This window comes from Sitodiplosis mosellana, unplaced genomic scaffold (assembly GCF_009176505.1).
Source record: "Sitodiplosis mosellana isolate CC-2019 unplaced genomic scaffold, AAFC_SMos_1.0 Smas_scaffold_5, whole genome shotgun sequence".
NCBI classification, from domain to species: Eukaryota; Metazoa; Arthropoda; class Insecta; order Diptera; family Cecidomyiidae; genus Sitodiplosis; species Sitodiplosis mosellana.
This window is the reverse complement of record NW_022595248.1, coordinates 2,825,306-2,846,964: the sequence shown is the minus strand read 5'-3', so window position 1 is coordinate 2,846,964 and position 21,659 is coordinate 2,825,306. Positions and strand designations below refer to the sequence as shown.

The following is a 21,659-nucleotide window of genomic DNA, read 5'->3' as shown; positions in this document are numbered from 1 at the left end:
TCAAAATGAGAAATCCCAATGCTTTATACCTTTTCTTTTTCATCCACAAATTGTCACCTTTCGAAGAATAATCATTCCGTTTAGTGTATCCGATGTCGAATGAGAATTAGATTTTGGTTGTGAAGCTTCATCACTGGTATAGTGCTTTGCTTTGACATAATTTTTAATACCAAATAGTTGATAAAACCGTAAGACAGATACATAGCAAATGGATATTTAAATGATTTCAAATAATCTATTTACAAATCAGAAATAAACTCAATTTGAAACTAAACAAACAACAATTCAATTCTTTTATTTTAAACTTTTCAGTGCATATTTATGACATTGATGACGACTCGGAGGCTCGTCAAAATCATATATTTTTATTTGTTCATTAATTTATTACAGTTAAGACTTTTTTCCAGCACACCTGTTGAACAAGTAAACAATGATATGGACTTCGTTTGTATGAATCGGGCGATAATTATGTGATTGAGGTTAAAATATTCAGTTTCAAGCTAAAATGAGAGGATTGTTGTAAACAACTTGACCCATTAATTGCCGCTGGTCGGAAATCCGACTAGTCAATTTTTCGAATTGAGCTCATAGCTTTTCATGAAAACATATTTTGGTATTGGTTTGATGTGAAGAAGTTTTTTTCTGAGTTTGTAGCTTCCATTATATGCCTATTTTCATTTAATTTAATAAAATGTTTACCTTGAAAACTCTGTCTGAAAAAATCTTCAAATATGGCTGGCACTTAATGGGTTAATAAAATTTATAAATAAAAGAAAACCAATTAAAACGTAAATTTCGAAACGAAGCGACAAAACTCGTTTGCAACGCAGTATAGTTACGATAAGTGGGATTTTCGTTGTTTTTAAACCATTAGACTTGCATTCGTTTGCGATAAGATAATTTTGTGTTTTTGATAATTTTGTGATAAATTCATTGGCTTATCTACAATTAATAATAGATAATTCCCCAAAATATGATGCGCACGTGTAAATTTTGATCATCATTATCTGCTGCATGCGATTGTCCGACTCATGTCTACTAGACACGACACTTGCACTTCGTTCGTCATTGTTTAATCTTTCATTTGTTTTTAATCACATTGTTGACATTGTGTTCACTGGAGACGCTCTTTACTACTCTTTATTTCCCGAAATCGTTGCTGGGAGTAAGAAGAAATTTGAAAGAACTCTTCATATAAATCGTCTAGATGACTAAACAAATTTTTGTCCATAACTATTCCGGAGAGCTAAACTCTCAAGAGTTGTCAAGCAGAATAATAACAAAAAACAACAATCTTCTATTTTCGATCGAAATCAACGATTCACTTATTGATGATAGAAGAGAAACATGGTGATAAAAATTATTGAAATATTTTAATTGGTTGACGTTTCATTTGCATTATATTTATATTATAGACTCCCCGCATGTGGATAACAGGTATCTGCTGTCGCTTCAGCACTGTGTTAATTTCTGTGTTTTTCATTTTGACGACGAATTAAATCAGTTTCGTTTTTGAGCTGATCTTTGACGGACGTACTCTTTGGAAGAACTTCTTTCTCGGTTCTTCTATATGATTGGTTAACAGGTGTTTTTTTAGTGGAAAACTTTTCTGTTGAACACTTTCTACTACGTTGGGTGGGATTTTTCTTTTTTTTTAGCAAGAACAAAGAGCAGTGCATCACCATGGCAAAGTATACGGTAAAAAATGAGCAAAGGAAATTTCTTCAACAGAAACTTAAAGTTAAAATGGTTCTTTTCAAAGTGCTGTGATTGCAATTTTAAAACTCGATTATTTTCGTAATTAATTTAGTACCAGAGTGGTTTTGGTTCGCATTTTTCGTCGGAGCATCTCGATTACCCCGATGCATTGCCCAAGCGACAGAACAATCCCCAAAAGTGTGCTTATGGTTTGTATGCTGAACAACTATCTGGAACGGCATTCACTGCACCACGAAGTAGTAATCAACGGAGTTGGCTTTATCGAATTCGACCATCCGTATTGCATGAACCGTATGACAAATTTTTATCGGCTCCATTCGTAACCATCAATTGGAGTGAGCAACATCCAAACCCAAATCAAATGCGATGGAAACCGTTCGAATTGAATGATCCGACGAAAAAGTGCAATTTTATCGAAGGATTGCATACGATTTGTGGCGCCGGTGAACCGTGCAGCAGACATGGCATCGCCATTCATATCTACTTGTGCAATCAGTCGATGAACGATTGCGCGTTTTATAATAGCGATGGCGACTTTTTGATTGGTGCGTTTTTTCGGCAGTATTGAACATAAAACATTTTAGTGGCGAATTGAAACAATAAAATTATGTTACAGTGCCGCAGCAAGGGACGCTTGATATTAAAACCGAATTCGGTCGTATGTCTGTTGCTCCAAACGAAATATGCGTCATTCAGCAAGGAATCAAGTTTTCCGTTGCAGTTTCGGAATTGTCGAGGTAACTTTTTATGCATTCGGAAGTGGATATGGGTTAATAAATCCGTAGAATAGTTAATCAAGATAAACGTTGAACTTGAAAAAGAAAAACATCGGATATGAATATTTTTCCATCATAACTTTCGTCTCCACAGAGGTTACATCTTGGAAGTGTACGACAATCACTTCACTTTGCCTGACTTGGGCCCAATCGGTGCAAACGGTCTTGCAAATCCCAGAGACTTTGAAACACCAACCGCCTGGTTTGAAGATATTGACAATATAAGTAAGATTTTTTTTCGAATCTTCTTTTCTTTTAAAATTCTTGTTTATTTACGTTTTTATATGCCTGTTTGTTTTTAGACTATAGAATCATAGCAAAATATCAAGGCGCATTATTTGTGGCAAAAACAAATCATTCCCCATTCGACGTAGTTGCTTGGCATGGCAATTACGCGCCATATAAATATGATTTATCTAAATTCTGTGTCATCAATTCCGTGAGCTTTGATCATTGCGTAAGTTTTGAAATGCGTCAATTTCGGATCGTCTTTTGACTAATAATTTATAACTTCAATGTGCTCAATAGAAAGGTACCATTCGTGTTTTGAAAATATGAAACAATATATCATTGTTTCACTGAAGCATGTGATGATTTTTGTCCCAAAAGTTTTTTCTTTGAATATTTACACGAATAATCGAATCTTTGGTAGAAAAGCGATTGAATTTCAGAAAAACTGAAAATACTTGTATTGAATATGCAATAGATTGAGTATCTTTTGATATAATGATTGCAGGATCCAAGCATTTTCACGGTGTTAACATGTCAAAGCCATCGAGCTGGTACAGCAATTGCGGATTTTGTCATATTCCCACCGCGATGGTCAGTTCAGGAAAATACATTCCGACCACCATATTATCACCGTGAGTAAATTGCTCGTGCTCATGTGTTGAAGCTTTATAAAACACTTGGATAACTCTAATTCCCATTGAAACATTCATAGGAAACTGCATGAGTGAGTTTATGGGCTTGATTTTGGGAAAATATGAGGCGAAGCAAAGTGGTTTTAACCCTGGTGGAGCAACATTCCATTCAATGATGACACCGCATGGTCCAGACAAAGGTTGTTTCGATGGCGCATCAAATGCCAAATTGAAAGCGGAAAAAATTGCTGTTGGCACTCAGGCATTCATGTTCGAATCGTCCTTAAGCATGGCAGTTACAAAATGGGGAGAAGAAACTTGTATGAAATTGGATAAAGCCTACTTTCAATGTTGGCAGGGTCTTGAAAAACACTTCAAAAAATAACATGAAAATTTCTTTCTCTTTTGAAATACGGTTTTTATTGGTTTTGATTTGAAAATCATTATTATCTAGTTTAAGCTACCTACTTCTACGGTTTGTTTCGACATAAATAAAATCACAATACAAATTCATAAGAAAATGAAAATAAGTAACAGAAAAAAGAGAATATTTCGTTAAGTGTTGGATGGCCATTAATGGTAAATTGCAATTGGTTTTGTTTTTAATACAAATCAATAAAATAAATACGAATTTTTTTTTTAGCTGGTTGCTCGGAATTTCAGAATTTGAGCAATTTTTACAATACGGTTTTCACTGTTTTTGGCTTAAAGCATTTTATCGGTAAATAATAGACATTTATATAATAATCAAATCCCATAAAAATACTTATGTTTCAGACTAGAGATCATTCTGGGATCCTTTAGATGCCAAACTAAAAATCACGGCTAGCATTTATCTATAAACTAATTGTTATCAATGTGTGTGTGTTACACATACACACGCACGTGTAAAAATGCTCCCATTCAAATAATAAATATATTTCCTAAAATTCATTTTATAAAACTCTCTCTACTGAACAACTCAACGAAGGCAATCATTGTGCATATTTTAAGGAATGTATACATGTTTACGCTTTGATTCGACGGCCAAGTCGTGTTGTTGCATAAGTTTTGTGGCCATTTTTCACCGATCCGTTGCTCCGGTGCACACCATTTGATTTGTTTTGATTTTCGAAGAGTACATCTGAGTCCGTGTCTGATTCTGTCATTGAAACGGCGCGATTTACTGGGGAAAAAAAATATTATTGAATATGTAAATAGGTTGAATTTATGCTCTGACAAAAATCGATTAAAAATAAAAATTATTCAATAGTTCGCGGTTAAAAATTGATAAAATTGCATTCAATAGCCGTCCCAACTGTTGACGCTTGTTTCGCAGCGCTAGTAGTGAGCTGTCAAAGGCCTTTTGGAGTATACTTACATGATGGAACTTCGTTGTCTTGTGACTCAAGTAGCGAATATTTCTGTGTTTTTGCTCGTGTTCGAGGCTTTGTGGTGCGGCAGTAGCGAGTGAGACCCCAGCATATAGCTGATATTAGTATAAACGTGATAAATACTCCGATGACAACATACAAAATGGACCAGTCTATTTGGCGAACAAAATTATTTGGAGTTAATTGAGTACTCATTAAAGTCCGGCTCAAAATTGATCCCCATTGAATACATACCACAGTTGGCTTCACCAATGCCCCAGAAATAGTATAAATTCGGCATCCAAAATGTATCACACATGCAGGCGCGCGTATCTGCATTGCAAACACCGTGGCCTGAACATTTATTCTGGCATACCGTTGTGCGAATATCCGAGATAGGCATTCCAACTATGTTACTGCCACTCCAGAGTTTGTCTTTTAGCATTACTTCAACATCAAAACCGGTTAGGATTTGGTTTTCCTTAGCTCCAGTCTGTGGAAAAGACGAACGTTTTTTAAGAAATATTTTCATTTAAAGAAATTAAAATTGAAATGAATATTGCAAATCAATCGATTGGTTGTCACATGTCTTACCACTTGTTCAACGTAGAAGATAAGAATAGCTTCGCCGGTTTTTTGTTCCATCCGCAAATCGCGAACGATCAACTTCATATTATTTCCTAACAGTAGAACTAGTTTTTGTTCTAACGATTGCACCTCGGTTTCGGTGAGCACGGAAACACCGGCCGCAAATGTTATTTCGACTAAATTCTTCAACAACGGATCAGGATACACAATAACACTGACTGTGTCGCTACTGGACAGGCCTTGGCCATCGGTTACTGTTAACTTAAATACATATCGACCAGCGACAATATTTGTAATCTGAAATGAATCATGTTTCAATTGATGAATGAGATATATGGTATGAATGACATTCTTTCGACTTGACATCTAAATGTGAATGAATTTTTTTTTAAGAGGAATGATTATTTCATTCTTGAAATTTGCAATACTCACAATTAAAACGGGTTCATGATCTGTATTTCCAACAATGGATCCAATGGCCAAGCTGGCACCATCGCGTTGCCATTCATATTTCACGATTCCCAAATCGTCACTTGATTTTGATCCATTCATATAAATGGCATTTTTTGGTAAAGTTATACTTTGATCACCTCCTGCATGTGCGACGGGCGGCGTATTTTTTTCTATGGAGAAAATTTATGTTAAACAAATGAATTTTAAATTCTTTTTGGTAGTAATGTGTGGAAAATGTTCATGCCCAAGATTTATATCGATTCGCTTACCTTGAACAATAGTGATTGTAGCTCTTGACGATGCATTGTTGTTGCTGTCATCAACGATACGCACTTCAAACGTGTACGCACCGATAGTCAATCCGGTTGCATTTGCAACAACCGAATTTTTATTTAGAATATTTGCATTTGTCGGTCCATTGATCTGTACCCATTCATAGCTATTGATTTTAGCGTCATGCGTTGAATTGGATGCATTAAGCGAAACCCATGTTTGAGGTAATGAAATCGTTTGGTTTGGTCCTGCATTGGCTTCAGGTGGTTTGTTTGATGGTCGTTTCACAAACACTGAGACTCGGGCAGTATTCGATTGATTGCTAGCATCGGTCACTTTAAGCACAAATGTATAAATTCCTTCTTCCAAGTTTGACAGTTTTAAATACGGTGTTCGAGTATCTTGCATATCAACGGCTTTCGACACGTCAGATGGATCCTTTGTCCATTCCCAAGCCGTTATTTCATGATCATCCGTACTGTGAGAACCGTCCAATGTTACATTATTTTGAGGCAAGTAAAGAATAACCGGTTGTCCTATTAAAAGAAGAATATTTTGTGGATAAAATTGATTTAAATAAACAAAAATGTAAATTGTTGTGAAATGAAAATAAATCATTAGTTCCCTTACCAGCATTCGCACTTGGTGGATAATCAGTGGCCTTCAAAACTGTGATATTGGCTATGGTGGAATTCGTGATGTTATCCGAATCAGTAACAGTCAATTTGAACGTATAATTTCCCGGCAGAGTAAGATTGGTGAGTTGCAATGTGCTGGTTTCAGTCATAAGAGGCGCATAGTTCATTGGACCTTGGATTAAATCCCATCGCCATGTTTTTATTTGATCATCGTCCTAAAGATTTAATTGATGTCAAGACGTTTTAATGCATCCAATTTAATTTTTTTTTTTGTAGATTTAATAACATTTTTCAAACAATATTACTTGAACCTACCGTGCTTGCACTACCATCCAAAATTGCTGAACTTGTTGGTGACTTTATGATTTGTGTGGCTGGCTTGATGACAACAATCGGAGCTTTATTGAATCGTTTTTCTGGTAAAACTGTAACATTTGCAAATGTCTCTCCTTTCCAATTCTTTCCAGATACGACAACTTTGAATCGATACAAGCCTTCCGAGAGATTGGTCAATTCAATTTCACTTTTCGTTTTATCCGACATCGTTCCGTTTGTATCTCCACTTGGTTGCGAAATCAGTGACCACGAATAGTTATAAGTAGCGCCACTGGTTTGTTCATCCGGAACTGGGAAAGCACTTAATGTTGCTTTGTTATCTGGCAACTGAACGGTTTTCGAAACAACTGACACTGATAAATGACCTATTTTCGGATCAACTTCACCGCTTTCCGCTTTGCTGTCATCAACCGGATCCTCGCGATTCTCCGTCAAATGTTTGATCATCATCATTTTCTCATTGAAATTATCGGGATTGTAGCTCAAGTTGGGTTCTTCTAATACACATTTTTGGTATGCATTACGTATATAACCGATGTTACAGCGACAAATTCCTAACAATGATTTCGAATCCAATTGCATACAGGCTTCATTCTCGCCACACGACTTTCCATTAGTTGCGCATTGAGCATCACGTAAAATTGAGACCTTTGATTCGTCGGCTGCCAAATCGTTATCATACTGTTGATACGGACTCAAATCATTGTAACGCGCATAACCATAGGCACGATCCTCTAGAGCATCGTTCAATTGTTTCTCCATAAAATTCGGATACGGATTGTACGATAAACGATCCGGATAAATGTGCTCAGTTACACTCAAATCCGATGGATCAATCGGCAAGTCCATCGATTTGTACTGCGTTTCAAGATTTTTGATTTTCAGCAATTCCGGCCATGATGCATCTAGGATTGAGAGCAGATAAAGAGGAGAATTAATATTGGAAAATTTACAGTGGAAATTGAAAAGTTGTTCAACAAAACAGTTTCAGTTAGTTGTTTCCTCTGAACAATTTTTGTTCTTCGAAAAATTTCATTTCAGAGTCTGAAATTCAGACAAAAAATTCCAATGTGATAAAAAACAGATTTTCGACTGAGTGAGCTCAAAAAAAAAACCATTCGATTCCATTAAAATAAATTCTTCCACTCACCTGGTGCCACTGGATTGACAAGCACCATTTTCAATTTAAACTCCATGTTTGTTCGTTCAAGTGGCATGCATTGTTCATCGTCATTGCACTTAACGTGAAAGCATTTGTTGTTAAAAACAAATGCAACGTTGCATTCGGTTTTTTGCATACAACATTGAACGGCACATGTTTCAATGCCCGATGCTTTTAGAAATTCTTTGTATGTTCCAGCTGTTTTATTGCCTAAAAGCGAATGAATACGTGATTAATTTGTTTGATCATCAATTGTTCAATGCAAATGAATTTACCAATTGGTGCATAACCATTGAATACTTTATGTAGCATTCGTGGGCATATTCGGTCGATATCGATGCCATGTACGTTCACAGTGCCCATGAAAAGTATCCATGTAACGATTATCCATTGAAATGACTGTACCCAATTGTGTTCCATGACTCGTTTATTACTTATTAATCTCATTTTATTATTTTTTCCGCTTCAAATGAACATTTCCCAGAGGTTTTTTTTTAAATCAGAACACAAAATCAACATACACACACGCTAAACACGATCCAAATAGATAAGATAAGGATAAAAATATTCAAATCAAGCAAACTGAGTGAAAAGAAAAATTTCATTCACGGGATGTATATTTTGTTTCAAAAACCACTTGATTGCACTACATTATATTGCACAATTTTATAAGTCCAGCATCAAAATATGTCCTGTTTCATTCGTTTTTCATTTCAATTATTCAGACTTTCCACATAATAGAGATGTTTTGTGTATTATCCCTAGAATTTAATGCGATGGATTTTTGTGACATTTGTACAATGTCTACAAACCGAAAAGGTTGTCTCAACTGTCAATTCCATGTGGCCAACATAAAACACACAACTACGCACTCACTTGCATACGGAAGCCAAACATACGTGTGTGTGAGTGTCTGCGTTTGACAGTCTATGTGGTTGCACGAGATTTTCACTTTTTGTGTTCTCTTTCATTCGTATATCTCTTTGTATGATATTATATTAGCTGTGTGAGAGAAACCTCCGACCATCAGTCAATGTGTGTTTCAAAACAGAATCTTACACGATACTCATCGCCACTAGTTCATAAGGTTTCTTTTATTTTATGTAATTCATTTCAATTGTATTCATTTCAGTTGATTTTTCCAAGAAATTTTTTTCGGTGTTATCACGGTAAGAACACAAGTACTCAATTACGGGTAATCACAAATTGATCTAAAATTATTTTTTACGACCAGTTTTATGTGAATTGAAGTGAGTTCTATTCAATTATTCTGAGAAAGTTTGCTTAAATGATGGTTTTCATAATGTAAATTCGAGATTTCAAAACAAGGAGGTGCTTGGAAAAATGTGACTTCGGTTGTGCCATATCTTTTACACAGATCCCTACTTATCGCGATGGTTCACGAAAAAAACGTGAAGTGTAAATCTATTAAAAAGAATTGACGGCGTGATAAAATTCCCACGATTATTTATCGACAATTCAACGAAAGCGAAGAAATTTAATAATTTGCAACGAAAACCGGGAAATTAAAGCAACTCTTCAATTTTTGGAAGTTTCTCAATGTAATTTTCACTTTCGTCAAGTTTCTCACAATTTTTTTTTTTGGTCAATTGGAACATTCTTGAATGAAAACTAGTAAATTAAAACAGTTTTACTTTCCAGTTCAAATTTCAGTCATTCAAAGAGGGTGAAAGTTCAAAGTTCTGAATATTTTTTCTTCAAAATAAATAAATTTCAACTTCCAACACAACACTCACACTAATGATGGGTCAATTAAGTTAAGTTGTGGCTCAGACCAATTTTCACCCAAACAAATAAGACTATGTTCCATTGTTATCTATCTACCGAATACTGAAATTGGTAAAAAAAAGTCGATCATAGTTAAATTTAGACGAAACAATGAATAGTTCAAACCTTTCACAAATCCTTCCACATTTTTAACTCTTGGTATATCGCAATTAGTCGAAGTTTATCGCTGATGGCCATTCGTTCACGTACGCACTTACTCGTTACGATCAGTACACACAGTCTATGTATACCAATACCTATGTTTTTTGCTTTCTGTTTTTATTTTGGCATACGTGCAACCATTTTTAAAAAAACGTAGTATTTGATTTTTGGATACCGCTTCAGCGATCCGCCGTTTGTATAAATGTGTTGTCTGTGTTCCACATAGCGTTGAATATATACTTGCTTTAACTGCGTCGCAGTGATTGATGTTTTTTTCAATTTATCTCGATTACTAAGCTGTTTTCACGCTGCTGTTATTGTGCAAACCGATGACAGATCATGAAGCACGACTAGTAATTTTCTATTCGTTTTTGTTTGTGTCTCTCCATTTCCGTAGAATTGTTTGTGCAACTTAAATTACGTTAACAATACACAGAATTGTTTTCATTGCAAATCACTTGAAACAGTGGATCGTATACGGCTGCCATTTCGTTAGAGTCTCAATTGATGCCAATCGTTTGAGTATGTTCTAGTACGTGCCCGATAAGCGACGATCGATTGTGTATTAGTTTACTATCAGGTATTGTGCCGCTTTATTTACAACCGATAAGTGCTCTGGAAATATGACTTGACAGAAAAAAACAAAGAAGATTCAACCAGTATTGACAATTTCTTTTGATAATATTCTTTTTCAGAGTGTAACACAATCCAGACAAACATCGATCACATCATAATCAAAAGTGATGGCCAACCGAAACATATCACCGGGCACTTTGTGTGCTTTAGGACTGTTATTATTAGTTCAATGTCAAGTGTTACGTGCTGAAAACAGTTGGCAAGCTCAGTGGCAATATGAATCAAAGTGCGAAAAAAATCAAACTGAAGAGTGTTTATTAATACACATGAACACTGCAACTCATATCAATTTAAGCATAACCAATTTAACTGAAACTGAACTACAAACAATTCGAGTGGTTAGCAACGAAACCGATCGTCTGTTGGTGTTAACGGAAATTCTGCCGAAGGATATCGAAGGTGGCAAATGGCAAGGACCAATTGACATTGAGGCGATTTTTATTGGAAAGTCTTATCTCTTTGTGGAAATTACTAAGAAGAATGGAGATCGGGAACGATCGCAAGAATTGCTCGTTGTTATCGTTCGTCCAGAGAGACTAATTGACACGCTATTCATTATTTGCGTTGCCACATTGGTTTCGATTTTGTACATCAATTTTGGAGCTGCATTGGACTTGGGCAAAGTCAAAGGTGTACTGCGTAGACCAATTGGACCAGCTATCGCATTTTGCTGTCATTTTATATTTTTGCCATTGGTAAGAGGGAAATCTGAGTTAATTAAAATGGCTTAGGCTTAAACTTGTTGTACAATGTATAACGTTTTGCACATTCGGGATCTCATCCAAAGACAAAAAAAGTCCAAGACAAAGATTTGTCCTTTTAATTAAAAAGACACTCTGCTTCATTAATTCATCATCATAACATTGAATTTTTTTTTTCTCTAAACAGTCAAGTTATGCGCTTGGTTTGTGGCTATTCCCGGGAAGGGCTGATATGCAACTTGGTCTTTTCTTTACTGGAAGTAGTCCCGCTGGTGGCGCTTCAAACACATGGACCGTGCTTCTCGGCGGAAACCTTGATGCTAGCATCACAATGAGCACAACCAGCACTTTGGCAGCTTTTGGTATGTGCTATGGCAATATTTGAATTGATTTATTTTTAGCCATTTCAATTTCGATTGATTTTGAATATTCTTGTTTCTAATGTTTGAATTCATTGCATTCAATTGTAGTTATGACACCGTTGTGGATATTTACGCTCGGTAAAACGATATTCGATCGTGGAAACATGAAAGTACCATATGGCCAAATCGCAAGCTCTGTCTTCAGTTTAATCATTCCGCTTGCAATTGGATTGTTAATTCAACGATACTATCCACGCGTAGCACGTTTCTTAGTGCGTATTCTAAAAATATGTTCAGCGTGTTTAATTCTGTTTATTGTTATTTTTGCAATTGCTACGAATTTGTACCTGTTCAAACTGTTTACCTGGGAGGTGAGTTAGATGAAAGAAAAAATGTGAAAAATTGACAAAATATTTTATTTGTCCAAAAAAAAAAAATGTAATATTCATTCAAACATCCAATTTTCCTATTCGTAGATCTATGTGGCTGGTCTATTATTACCGTGGCTGGGATATTTTGTGGGCTGGCTGGCAGCACTGATATTCAGACAAGAGTACGAGGATCGTTTGGCTATCTCAATTGAAGCAGGAATTCAAAATACTGGAATCGCCATTTTCGTTCTTCGTAGCGCATTGAGTCAGCCAGAAGCCGATTTAACGACCGTTTTGCCGGTATCAGTGGCGATAATGACTCCATTCCCGCTGATTGCATTTTATCTTTGCCTCAAAGTTCGAGAATGGTTAGTACGGTCCAGGCATCGCTACGATATAATTCCCTCTGATGAATTTATGCGATAACCTGGTACAGCCTCTAATGATTCTAAAGCCATTCTTCCATCTAAATGAGTTGATCTCATATTCATAATTTACTCATGGAAAATAAAACGCTTCCATTTCTAGGAATCGACGTCGACGCGAGCGTGAATTTCCGGCCGAGATAAAAGAATGCATCCAATCCCAGGAGAGTGGAGTTTACTAGAGTACAACCACAACAAAACAATTCAAATAGTGAAATGAATGGAAATTTCAATTAGTTTCATATCATGGTTGCGGTTTCAAAATCAATATTTAAGATATAAAAAAAGATTGTATTTATTCATTTTATTTTGTTTTGTTGCTGTTGCACCATCATTGGATTTATGTTTTTATGTTATCTGTTAAACAGGCAATGTAAAAGCCTAAGCAGCATCTGCAGAGACTGATCAGTTAGCCTTTTACAATGTTTGTGAAGAAGGATTGTTTCACATGCGAAAGAATTATTTTTTTTTTTCGATTTTAGTTAGAAAAGTGTAGCGTAGTACATATTGCTCAAATTTGGTTGTTGAGAAAACGTTTAATCAAACATTATTATCGTTACTTACAAAATAATGGACGGACACCCGTTCCACTAAATAATAAGTAAAGTAAAGCAAAATAAAAGACCAACCCAAGCATGGTGGCTTCCGTAGACAATAACAACAAATAAAAATGTGATCAATTTACATACACACAAAATCGTAATGAGAATGAGGAAAATTATTTTAACGTTTTTTTTTTAATGAAATGAACGACTCTTTCTAGAAACAAAAAAAAATGAAAAATCCGAATTTTTGTCTCTTATAAAAGGAAAATTGTAAAATTTCATAATAAAAATCGATTGTGTTTTTTTTATGGATAAAAGATTCAAATTGGTTGTTTTTGATTTGGACTTGTATTCCATATTCATGATTTCGGTTCGTTCCAATGTCAATGTCATTTGTTTGTCAAAAAAGAATGTGAAACATGCTGCCGCGTAGAGAGACAGACAGAGAGCCGCATGCGACGAAACGCATTCCAACAGTCAAACGCAGACACAGAGACGCAAGTCACTAGTTTTATTGGTGCGTGATTCGGTTGCGTAGGCTCAATACCCACATTCACACACATACACACGATGTGTGTACTACATGGAATAGCCTAACGTTTTTGCCAAGAATTGGAAGCTTACACCAGTATTAGTGATCAACAGTTTGTTTGTATGCGTTCCGCACAACTGACAACAGCGTACGAGGGCATATTTTTTCGTGTATTCATTTCGCTTGTGTATTATTCTTCTTGTTGCGCGGCGTTTGTTTTGCTGTAATCGAATTCATTCTACAATTTTTTTCCATTGCTGTGTGCATCGTTCAAACCAACCAACCAAAAAAAAAAATTGGTCGTGATATTACTTTATAATTTGTTTCTATTTTGAAGATAAACCAGTTTGTTCAGTCCATTCAATTGTAACAATAGCTTTATTGCACTTGTGATAAGTTATCGTCCACCACAGCCATCGCGTTGTCATCGTCATGTATTCGGTGTTCATTTGAACGATCGATCACTTACAACACACAACGCGTATATATAAAATTTAATTACAATTTTTACTCGCATTCTTACTGAAATATTTATAGACAAGAGTAACAAGTGTAAGTGGCGGCTGTTGACTTATTCAAGTGAGTTCGGTGTACAATCATCGGTAGTTCATTTTGTCGTGTTCAAAACAACAACAAAAATTGATTCAATTGACCTTTTTTTTTTGTTGCAGATCATTTTTTTTTCGTCACTCTTTCTCTGACAATTGCTCATTAAATATGGCAGTAACTTTTAAAGACTACGTTCTAGTAGTTAGCTGCCTTTTCACCGTACTGTTGACAACCACAACAGCATGGGAGGTAAACTTTGAACCCAATCCGATTAAAATGCACATGCAGTCATCGCAAACGGTGAATTTCACACTCACTGGATTGAGAGATGTTGAAGTGGACTATATTCAAGACGGTGCTATATTTAATATAACCAGTGATTCGGGGATTTTAAAAGTGATTGCACAAAGTCAATATGATTTCAATGAAATGACAGATGGTAATCTCACCGGTTACATCAATATTACGGCGGATTTTCTGGGCACCGCTAAAATTTATGCAAACATCACATTCAAAGGGGTTTCACAAAAATCAAATGAATCACTGCATGTTGTTATCATCAGAGAGGAACGGACGATCGATCACGTTTTTACCGCTTCAATTGTGGCATTGGTGTCGATATTGTACATTAATTTTGGTGCCGCTTTGGATTTGGGCAAAGTGAAGGAGATTTTGGTGCGACCCATTGGACCGTTGATTGCATTCGTTTGCCAGTTTCTGTTCATGCCATTGGTGAGTGACGTTTCTTTGAGCAACACAACTCAATTTCTTTGAGCAACACAACTCAATCTTCCCTTCACGTGGAATTGTCATACAAAGAATTCGTAAATTGACCTCATAACAAGCATGAGAGTGACACAAAACCAAATTTTATATTCCAGTTGAGCTACGTCTTGGGCATGATTCTCTTCCCAAATAATGTGGAAATGCAACTGGGTTTATTCTTTACCGGAGTCTCGCCATCTGGAGGTGCTTCGAATATTTGGTCTGTAATTCTGGGCGGAAACTTGGATCTTTCCATTTCAATGACAACGATTAGCACGTTTTCCGCATTCGGTAAATACAAATGATTCAAATGTTGCGTTATAATTTAATCAATGTGAAAATGACATAATTTATGATTGCCTTATCAATCATTCTAGCAATGATGCCGATTTGGATTTTCACACTCGGTACAACGATCTTTGACCGCGGCGAATTGCAGGTTCCATACAAAAAGATCGGTATCATGGCCGTTGGCCTCATCGTTCCGCTCATAATCGGATTACTTATCCAACGATATTTGCCGCGTCTTGCCAAAGTACTTGTCCGGATTCTCAAAACATGCTCATCGCTGTTAATTATTTTCATCATTATCTTTGCAATCGTCACCAATCTATACCTATTTGAACTCTTCACGTGGCAAGTGAGTACCTACGTGATATGTATATCATCATATTCTTATCATTGTATCAATCGATTTTACAATCGATTTCACCCAATTTTACACACGTGGTTTTATCAAATTTATTACCATACTGGTGTGTTCGTCAACAGATCATTGTAGCCGGGCTTGGATTACCTTGGATCGCTTATATTGTTGGCTGGACGGTTGCTAAGTGCTTTAAACAGAAACATGAGGACTGTGTGGCCATTTCAATTGAAGCTGGAATTCAAAATACCGGCATTTCGATCTTCATTCTTCGACTGGCATTGGCTCAACCACAAGGTGATTTAACGACAGTTATCCCTGTGTCAGTTGCACTGATGACACCCGTTCCACTTCTATTCTACTACATTTACTTGAAAGGAAAAGACCGGTGAGTTTTCCTTTTGAATAACATATTTACTTAATTTTTTTTCTTTGTGAAATTCATAATGACTTACTTATATGCAACTCATTCATGAACCACTTCAGTGACTGAGTTTTTCAGTTGCTGGAAAAAGTATTCGACAGGGAAAAAAACTCTATCAGAAAAATAAAATCTTATTCATGTAAAATGAAAACATCATTTCGCTTGAAGAAACTTTTTTTAACCATTTATTTTCTATTCAGTTTCAGTAAACATCGTCGTGGTGCTGTGCCGGTTCCGACAAACCCATCTGGCGTTGCATATTCCGTTGGTGATAAATAATGATACCGAACACACATCGCATATCGATATTTAAGCAATTATCGCAAGGAGATTTTCATTTTAATTCGTTACATTATTTGCGAATAGTTTTCATATATTTTTTTCAAAGTTTTTTCCCTTCTCTGACACTGACCACGCAAAAAACAACATATCTGAGATCGTTAAGACTTATTCTATTGTGAAATGAAACGTACAAGAAGTTTACAACAAATGAATAACATAAGATACTTATTTTTACGTAAAAAAAAATCACATATTTGATTTAATTCGAACAAAGCACGAGCAATAAACATCAATAATAATAAATAAACGTTCATTCAAACACCTTTTTTAATTTAAATTCTTCAGCTCGCAAAGCAAGCTCACGAATATTTTGCAAGCAACCCGCCGATGCTTCTTGGAGTTCTTTGTCTTTGGAGCCAACTGTTTCGAGTAAGAAGGGTACAACGCCACTCTGCCAATCGGAAAGCAATAATAAGATACACTTTAATACACAGTCAAAAATAAATGTCCACATTTAGGCGGAATTTCGACTGGTAGAGGCGCCCAGTCCTATATTTTGCCTAGCAAACGGAGTTTCAAACGAAATACCGGCTAGATTATAAGCGGAATTTCGCCTGTAGCTCAAGGTACTAGCAGAAATATCGGCTGAATGAGTCTTTAGCTGAAAAAACGACCAGATGTAGACTTTTATTTTTTTCTGTGTATTCATCGGATAGCTAAAGTGTTTCGATAAGTTTTGTTGCCATAGAAAAGATGGCTTGAAATTTGATTTCTATGCAAAAATTATATCTTACTTACTTGATGCATTGTGATACAGTTCTGTGGATCGACGGAAAGACGTTGTAAGGCCATAGCGGTAGTACGATGAACTCGTGGATTTTTGCTTACCATATAACCCACTATCGGAGCGACGATCTTTAACCGTCCCAATTCTTGTGTATTCGTTCCATACGGTGCACAGTTCGCAATGGCTGCAGCTAAATTCTCTCGTAACATATCATCCGATGTGAACACTGTGTGGTTAAAATCAAATTCTCTTCCAATTAAGTTAAACGCTTTTTTATTGATAAAGTTCAGAGGGTCAAATTAATGCAATTTACCCAAATCAGCCAGCATCGGTATGACTTTGTGATCGGATAACACGGCCAAGTTATTTTTGTCATTTGCAATTGTGGCAATGGCAGCACAAGTAGCAGCTAAAACCAATGTATCGGTAGATTTTAATAGGCCAACGACCAATTCCATGGCGCCAACAAAACTTCGCACCAATTCACCAGAATTTCGGGCATTTTTGATACAAGGGCATAAAGCCCACGCAGCATAGGCTTGAACTCGAGAGCATGGATTCTTGAGCAGCGACCAAATTAAACGAACCGCATCCAATTGTTCTAAAATATGCATGCTCTCGATATCTTTCGCGCATTCACACAATGCCTTTGTCACATTTTCCAACAGCGGTTCGTATGTGCTGTTTAGGAGGCTGACGAGTTGCGTTAAACCGCCAATTGTACGAAAAGAAGTTCGATTACTTGAAAATTTCAAGCATTCAGCCAACGCACCCACCACATTTGTCAGAACATTTTCATTTTCATCATTTAGCAGCGTCACGAAAACCTGCAGGATGCGAAGCTAAAAGGAAAAAGTTTTGAAGACGAAAATTTTCGAACGACATTGAGGTACATATTGTATAAAATTCCAAAATAAATGTTCGAGGGCTTATAATACGTGCGTTAAACCATACGGCTTACATTATCTAATTGTTTGACGTTCTCTTCAACCAATGTACATTTCCACAGTGCACCTGTTGCCGCTGCCAATAATGGCTTAATATCTCGCATACTTTTGTCCTTCACTATTGACATCAATTGTTCCAAACCATGTGCCTCTCGTACCATATCGCTCACTGTCTACGGGAGGAAAAAAAAACCAATGAAAATTCATTAAATTTCAGCGATGAAATTAATTATTATAGCATGGGGCAGGTATAATACAATCATAAAAAAAGCTGCTCACTCGGTTGCTGGCGCATTTGAATATGGCTAAACTGCATTGTAATTTGATATCCAAGTTGTCGGAATACAAATGATACACAATATTTTCTACCATGTTCTCACTGATGACAGCAATTTGGAAATTTTCCTAGTTTTCCAACACACGACCGCATTTGGTCGCCGTGATTTTCAAACAAGTGAACGAACGACGGCCGCGTACACCGCGGGCGAATTCAGTATGCAATGAAAGTGAAAGTTTTAATTAAATTTAATTGTGCTGTGTTAATGAACATTGAATACAATGAAATTCAACAGGATGGAAAGGGAGAGAGAGAGAGAGAGAAATTGCCGAAAAGTTCATGTTACCTCTGATGCGCAATTCTGGCAAGTGCCCATTATTGGCACAATCAAATCGATGTGTACACTTTTCAAAAGCCGTGACATCAACGGTACCAATCCGAACTTCCGCATCGTCTCTTTGTTTGGCTTCGATTCGGAGAGTGAACAAAGTGCTTGAGCACCAGCACATGCCATATTTACTTGCAGCTTTTGCTCGTCGGCTAATTGCTCTCGAGACATTAATAAAATGCTACACAGGTTATAGAAATGTTCCGCTCATAAATTATACATACAACGGAATTTTCTCCCACACACAGACACAGACACACACACACAAAATATAAATGTACGCAGCTCAAAGCTACGACCAAACAAAAAAAGAAGAAGGAAAATTGGCCTTATCAATACAACGCGCTATTCAACTTACTCAAGCTTAACATCAAGTAAATCCACTAACTTCGGAATACCACCACATTTCCGTATAAGACGACGCGCTAATTTTATTTTGGCTACATTGGCTAATGTTTCCGCGGCCATTGTCTTCAAATTTAACGCTGGTTCCGTTAAAATATTTACCAACAATGGAATGCCATCTAGGTCAACAATCGCTTTTTGAACATCATTCGAACCGGAAATGCGTACCAACACTTGCAATGCGCCCAATTGACATTTTGCATCTTTACTCTCCAGTAAATTGACAAGCACTTCGAGCCCACCGATTTCCTGAATTGCCTGCCGCATTCCGGTTGAAAATAATTGAAACTCAATTATGCGAATGGAAATTTCATCGAACTTTTTTTTCCTAATCTACTTTTACATCTCATTTGCGTTTAGATTGAAAAAGTAGGAAAGAAAAGAAAAAATAATGCGAAAATATTTTTTAAGCCCAAAATCCCTTACCATTTGATTGGTGGATATGCTCAAATCGTGATCTTTTAGACAACACAATGAAACAATGGTGGCGGTTGTATTGCCCGCTTTCACGTACTTGACTAATTTCTGAATATTTTGGTAATCTGGTGTTGGATCCGTAACAGTACGCTTTGTATCCTTCCACTGATTCTCATCATCCGATAAGATGTTTTCACTGGAATCGGACTCTTCGCTTTCCGCTTTGCGAGTGGCCACAATTTGCGTCTTTGCTACTCTCGGTGCTGGTTTTCGCAATTTTTTCAACTTCGTCGAGCTAAAATTACTTTTTGATTTTTTCAAAAACATTGCTTTCAATCACACACACAATGCACAAAAGAGAGAGAGAGAGAGAGAGAGAGAGAGAGAGAGAGAGAGAGAGACGCAGGGTTAAAAATAACAAGAATTTTTAGGTCGGAAAAGACAACTTTAACTTATTTGACCGCTTTCAAAGGAAATTTTTTTACCCAACTTTTTTCCACAGAAATTCAATGGTATAAAGCGATTAGTAATTTCCATGATAACCAGCAAAACGATGACACACGTTCAGTCTATTGAATTTCGATTAAACGTTGCTAAGCAGCACACCCAACGCCATATATATTAATGCAGCCCTTGCCAATTTAAACTTGGCCAACGGAACGGTCGTCTCTCTCTCTCTCTCTCTCTCTCTCTGTGTGTGTAGCGAAACAAATAAACAAACTGGGGCAGCAACGGCTTCGTGGCTAATATATGTCAAGTGATAATAATTCTTTTTATTCTCTTCATTTAGCGATGTTTAATTCTTAGAAACCATTGTGTTGTTGCAAAGGGATTTCCCCTGTTTACAAGCAAGGTTTTCTATGTAATTGCGTCGAAATGTAAACATTGACAACAATCCAAGGTTCATTCATTTTAAATGCTAAGGTTCATTCATTTTAAAAATCCGATTTGAGGTCCATCACATAGTATCGAACTATCAATGTTTAGGGCCTAGGGGCTACTCGCACTTTCATAAATGGCAACTTATAACCAATAAATATGATTTCATACAAATATTGCACCAAAATTGTCTAAACACTCAAATGTCTACGATTTTAAACACTTTTTCACCACTTTTGACCATTTTGTCATTCATTTTTTTTTCTTCAAAAATTCTGGAAGCGAGTTCTGGTGGATTTTCAGGATGTATCAGATCGGTTTTGAAAATGCCCTGGTCAATCCTGAGTATCCATTTCCAGAACCGGGAGCAGTTCTAAACTGTCCTGAGGATCCACCAAAACCCACTTCCAGCATTTTTGAAAAAAAAAACAGGCATAACAAAATGGCCAAAAGTGGTGAAAAAGTGTTTAAAATCGTAGACATTTGAGTGTTTAGAAAATTTTGGTGCGATATTTGCATGAAATCATATTTATTGGTTATAAGTTGCCATTTATGAAAAAGCGAGTAACCCCTAGGTTAGGCCTTTAAGTCAGTAACTGTAAGTCGAATCTCTGTTGTGTATATGTATAAATGTGCTATGAGTGGGCTTTTGTGTATCGCAAAATTCCAAGGAAATGTGTGCATAGTTTCTCTAGTTTCTCTCTTGATATACTGATATTGATACTTGATAACGAATACATAGATGGAATATTCATGTATCAATTGCTTAGGAATCGACACATTTGCTACAATTTATCTTGGTACGTGTGCTTTTATCATGTGTCATTACATGTTACGGTCAAAGGCCAGAACATTCTAATGAAATGAAAGACAAGGGAAAGATGAAGCATGTACTACTTACACATGAATTTGGAGCTGGGCTGGTAAGAGAGGCTCTGGCACCGGCACAAACATGTTTCATTCATGTTCTGTATGCATGCCCGAAATAATTAATGTTCAAAGTTCGTAATTGACACATTTAAGGGAACAATTTATTCTCAAGTATGTCTCTTCAACTGAAGCTCTCTTGTCTCTGTTTCTCTCTCAATATTATGCAAATCGACAATATATAGCAAAGATGAAACGATTTGAGACTCTCATCGCATCGCTTAAATTGCGAGCGAATCTCTCTCTCTCTCTCTCTCTCTCTCTCTCTCTCTCTCTCTCTCTCT

The 21,659-nt window shown here is 36.4% G+C and overlaps 5 protein-coding genes across 11 annotated transcripts; 3 read left to right on the top strand and 2 right to left on the bottom strand.

Moving 5' to 3' along the window:
* The first annotated feature begins 1,173 nt into the window (after nucleotides 1-1,173).
* On the top strand, nucleotides 1,174-4,301 carry LOC129566952 (homogentisate 1,2-dioxygenase). Of its 2 annotated transcripts, none has more exons than XR_008687806.1 (9): nucleotides 1,174-1,350; nucleotides 1,416-1,698; nucleotides 1,811-2,264; nucleotides 2,336-2,456; nucleotides 2,590-2,720; nucleotides 2,798-2,952; nucleotides 3,232-3,358; nucleotides 3,439-4,079; nucleotides 4,136-4,301. XR_008687806.1 is itself a non-coding variant. In XM_055443360.1 (9 exons), exons 3-9 carry the CDS (start codon nucleotides 1,684-1,686, stop codon nucleotides 3,741-3,743), a joined length of 1,308 nt encoding a protein of 435 aa, XP_055299335.1. In that variant the 5' UTR covers nucleotides 1,174-1,350; nucleotides 1,416-1,585; nucleotides 1,659-1,683; the 3' UTR covers nucleotides 3,744-4,301. The 2 variants fall into 2 exon arrangements, 1 of the variants encoding a protein (XP_055299335.1); XM_055443360.1 differs by having other exon boundaries at nucleotides 1,416-1,585; nucleotides 1,659-1,698; nucleotides 3,439-4,301.
* Nucleotides 3,752-10,578, bottom strand: LOC129566946 (dyslexia-associated protein KIAA0319-like protein). Of its 4 annotated transcripts, none has more exons than XM_055443346.1 (12): nucleotides 10,075-10,578; nucleotides 9,918-10,011; nucleotides 8,436-8,688; nucleotides 8,149-8,370; nucleotides 6,978-7,903; nucleotides 6,655-6,877; nucleotides 6,021-6,560; nucleotides 5,731-5,921; nucleotides 5,305-5,595; nucleotides 4,966-5,203; nucleotides 4,719-4,883; nucleotides 3,752-4,523 (listed from the first exon to the last, which is right to left on the bottom strand). In XM_055443346.1, the coding sequence occupies exons 3-12, from the start codon at nucleotides 8,605-8,607 to the stop codon at nucleotides 4,366-4,368; spliced, it is 3,126 nt and encodes a 1,041-aa protein (XP_055299321.1). In that variant the 5' UTR covers nucleotides 8,608-8,688; nucleotides 9,918-10,011; nucleotides 10,075-10,578; the 3' UTR covers nucleotides 3,752-4,365. The 4 variants fall into 4 exon arrangements, with proteins under 4 accessions (XP_055299321.1, XP_055299325.1, XP_055299322.1 ...); XM_055443350.1 differs by having other exon boundaries at nucleotides 8,973-10,011; nucleotides 10,075-10,144; XM_055443347.1 differs by lacking the exon at nucleotides 9,918-10,011 and having other exon boundaries at nucleotides 10,075-10,280.
* On the top strand, nucleotides 10,472-13,475 carry LOC129566949 (ileal sodium/bile acid cotransporter-like). Of its 2 annotated transcripts, none has more exons than XM_055443356.1 (6): nucleotides 10,472-10,690; nucleotides 10,806-11,441; nucleotides 11,635-11,809; nucleotides 11,918-12,180; nucleotides 12,286-12,610; nucleotides 12,709-13,475. In XM_055443356.1, the coding sequence occupies exons 2-5, from the start codon at nucleotides 10,854-10,856 to the stop codon at nucleotides 12,604-12,606; spliced, it is 1,347 nt and encodes a 448-aa protein (XP_055299331.1). In that variant the 5' UTR covers nucleotides 10,472-10,690; nucleotides 10,806-10,853; the 3' UTR covers nucleotides 12,607-12,610; nucleotides 12,709-13,475. The 2 variants fall into 2 exon arrangements, with proteins under 2 accessions (XP_055299331.1, XP_055299332.1); XM_055443357.1 differs by having other exon boundaries at nucleotides 10,549-10,690; nucleotides 12,286-12,548.
* Nucleotides 13,476-13,650: 175 nt separating this feature from the next.
* LOC129566951 (ileal sodium/bile acid cotransporter-like) lies at nucleotides 13,651-16,667 on the top strand. Of its 2 annotated transcripts, none has more exons than XM_055443358.1 (6): nucleotides 13,651-14,261; nucleotides 14,354-14,963; nucleotides 15,113-15,287; nucleotides 15,374-15,636; nucleotides 15,768-16,030; nucleotides 16,267-16,667. In XM_055443358.1, exons 2-6 carry the CDS (start codon nucleotides 14,400-14,402, stop codon nucleotides 16,343-16,345), a joined length of 1,344 nt encoding a protein of 447 aa, XP_055299333.1. In that variant the 5' UTR covers nucleotides 13,651-14,261; nucleotides 14,354-14,399; the 3' UTR covers nucleotides 16,346-16,667. The 2 variants fall into 2 exon arrangements, with proteins under 2 accessions (XP_055299333.1, XP_055299334.1); XM_055443359.1 differs by having other exon boundaries at nucleotides 13,651-14,284.
* On the bottom strand, nucleotides 16,652-19,922 carry LOC129566948 (armadillo repeat-containing protein gudu). Its single transcript, XM_055443355.1, has 8 exons — nucleotides 19,579-19,922; nucleotides 19,106-19,410; nucleotides 18,706-18,928; nucleotides 18,362-18,487; nucleotides 18,097-18,255; nucleotides 17,449-17,977; nucleotides 17,147-17,361; nucleotides 16,652-16,799 (listed from the first exon to the last, which is right to left on the bottom strand). The coding sequence occupies exons 1-8, from the start codon at nucleotides 19,894-19,896 to the stop codon at nucleotides 16,659-16,661; spliced, it is 2,016 nt and encodes a 671-aa protein (XP_055299330.1). The 5' UTR covers nucleotides 19,897-19,922; the 3' UTR covers nucleotides 16,652-16,658.
* Nucleotides 19,923-21,659: the final 1,737 nt, after the last annotated feature.

Coding starts and splice junctions, on each gene's coding strand:
- LOC129566949 (XM_055443357.1), top strand. CDS start 10,854: ATGGCCAACCGAAACATATCACCGGGCACTTTGTGTGCTTTAGGACTG. Junction 11,442..11,634: donor ATTTTATATTTTTGCCATTG/GTAAGAGGGAAA, acceptor TTCTCTAAACAG/TCAAGTTATGCGCTTGGTTT. Junction 12,549..12,708: donor TGCCTCAAAGTTCGAGAATG/GTTAGTACGGTC, acceptor TTCCATTTCTAG/GAATCGACGTCGACGCGAGC.
- LOC129566952 (XM_055443360.1), top strand. Junction 2,721..2,797: donor TGAAGATATTGACAATATAA/GTAAGATTTTTT, acceptor GTTTGTTTTTAG/ACTATAGAATCATAGCAAAA. Junction 3,359..3,438: donor CCGACCACCATATTATCACC/GTGAGTAAATTG, acceptor AAACATTCATAG/GAAACTGCATGAGTGAGTTT.
- LOC129566946 (XM_055443346.1), bottom strand. CDS start 8,607: ATGAGATTAATAAGTAATAAACGAGTCATGGAACACAATTGGGTACAG. Junction 5,922..6,020: donor TACAATCACTATTGTTCAAG/GTAAGCGAATCG, acceptor TTTTCTCCATAG/AAAAAAATACGCCGCCCGTC. Junction 5,596..5,730: donor ATCATGAACCCGTTTTAATT/GTGAGTATTGCA, acceptor GATTCATTTCAG/ATTACAAATATTGTCGCTGG.
- LOC129566951 (XM_055443358.1), top strand. CDS start 14,400: ATGGCAGTAACTTTTAAAGACTACGTTCTAGTAGTTAGCTGCCTTTTC. Junction 14,964..15,112: donor AGTTTCTGTTCATGCCATTG/GTGAGTGACGTT, acceptor TTTATATTCCAG/TTGAGCTACGTCTTGGGCAT. Junction 15,637..15,767: donor TTGAACTCTTCACGTGGCAA/GTGAGTACCTAC, acceptor GTTCGTCAACAG/ATCATTGTAGCCGGGCTTGG.
- LOC129566948 (XM_055443355.1), bottom strand. CDS start 19,896: ATGTTTTTGAAAAAATCAAAAAGTAATTTTAGCTCGACGAAGTTGAAA. Junction 18,488..18,705: donor GCCAGAATTGCGCATCAGAG/GTAACATGAACT, acceptor TTGGAAAACTAG/GAAAATTTCCAAATTGCTGT. Junction 17,978..18,096: donor ACGTCAAACAATTAGATAAT/GTAAGCCGTATG, acceptor TTTTCCTTTTAG/CTTCGCATCCTGCAGGTTTT.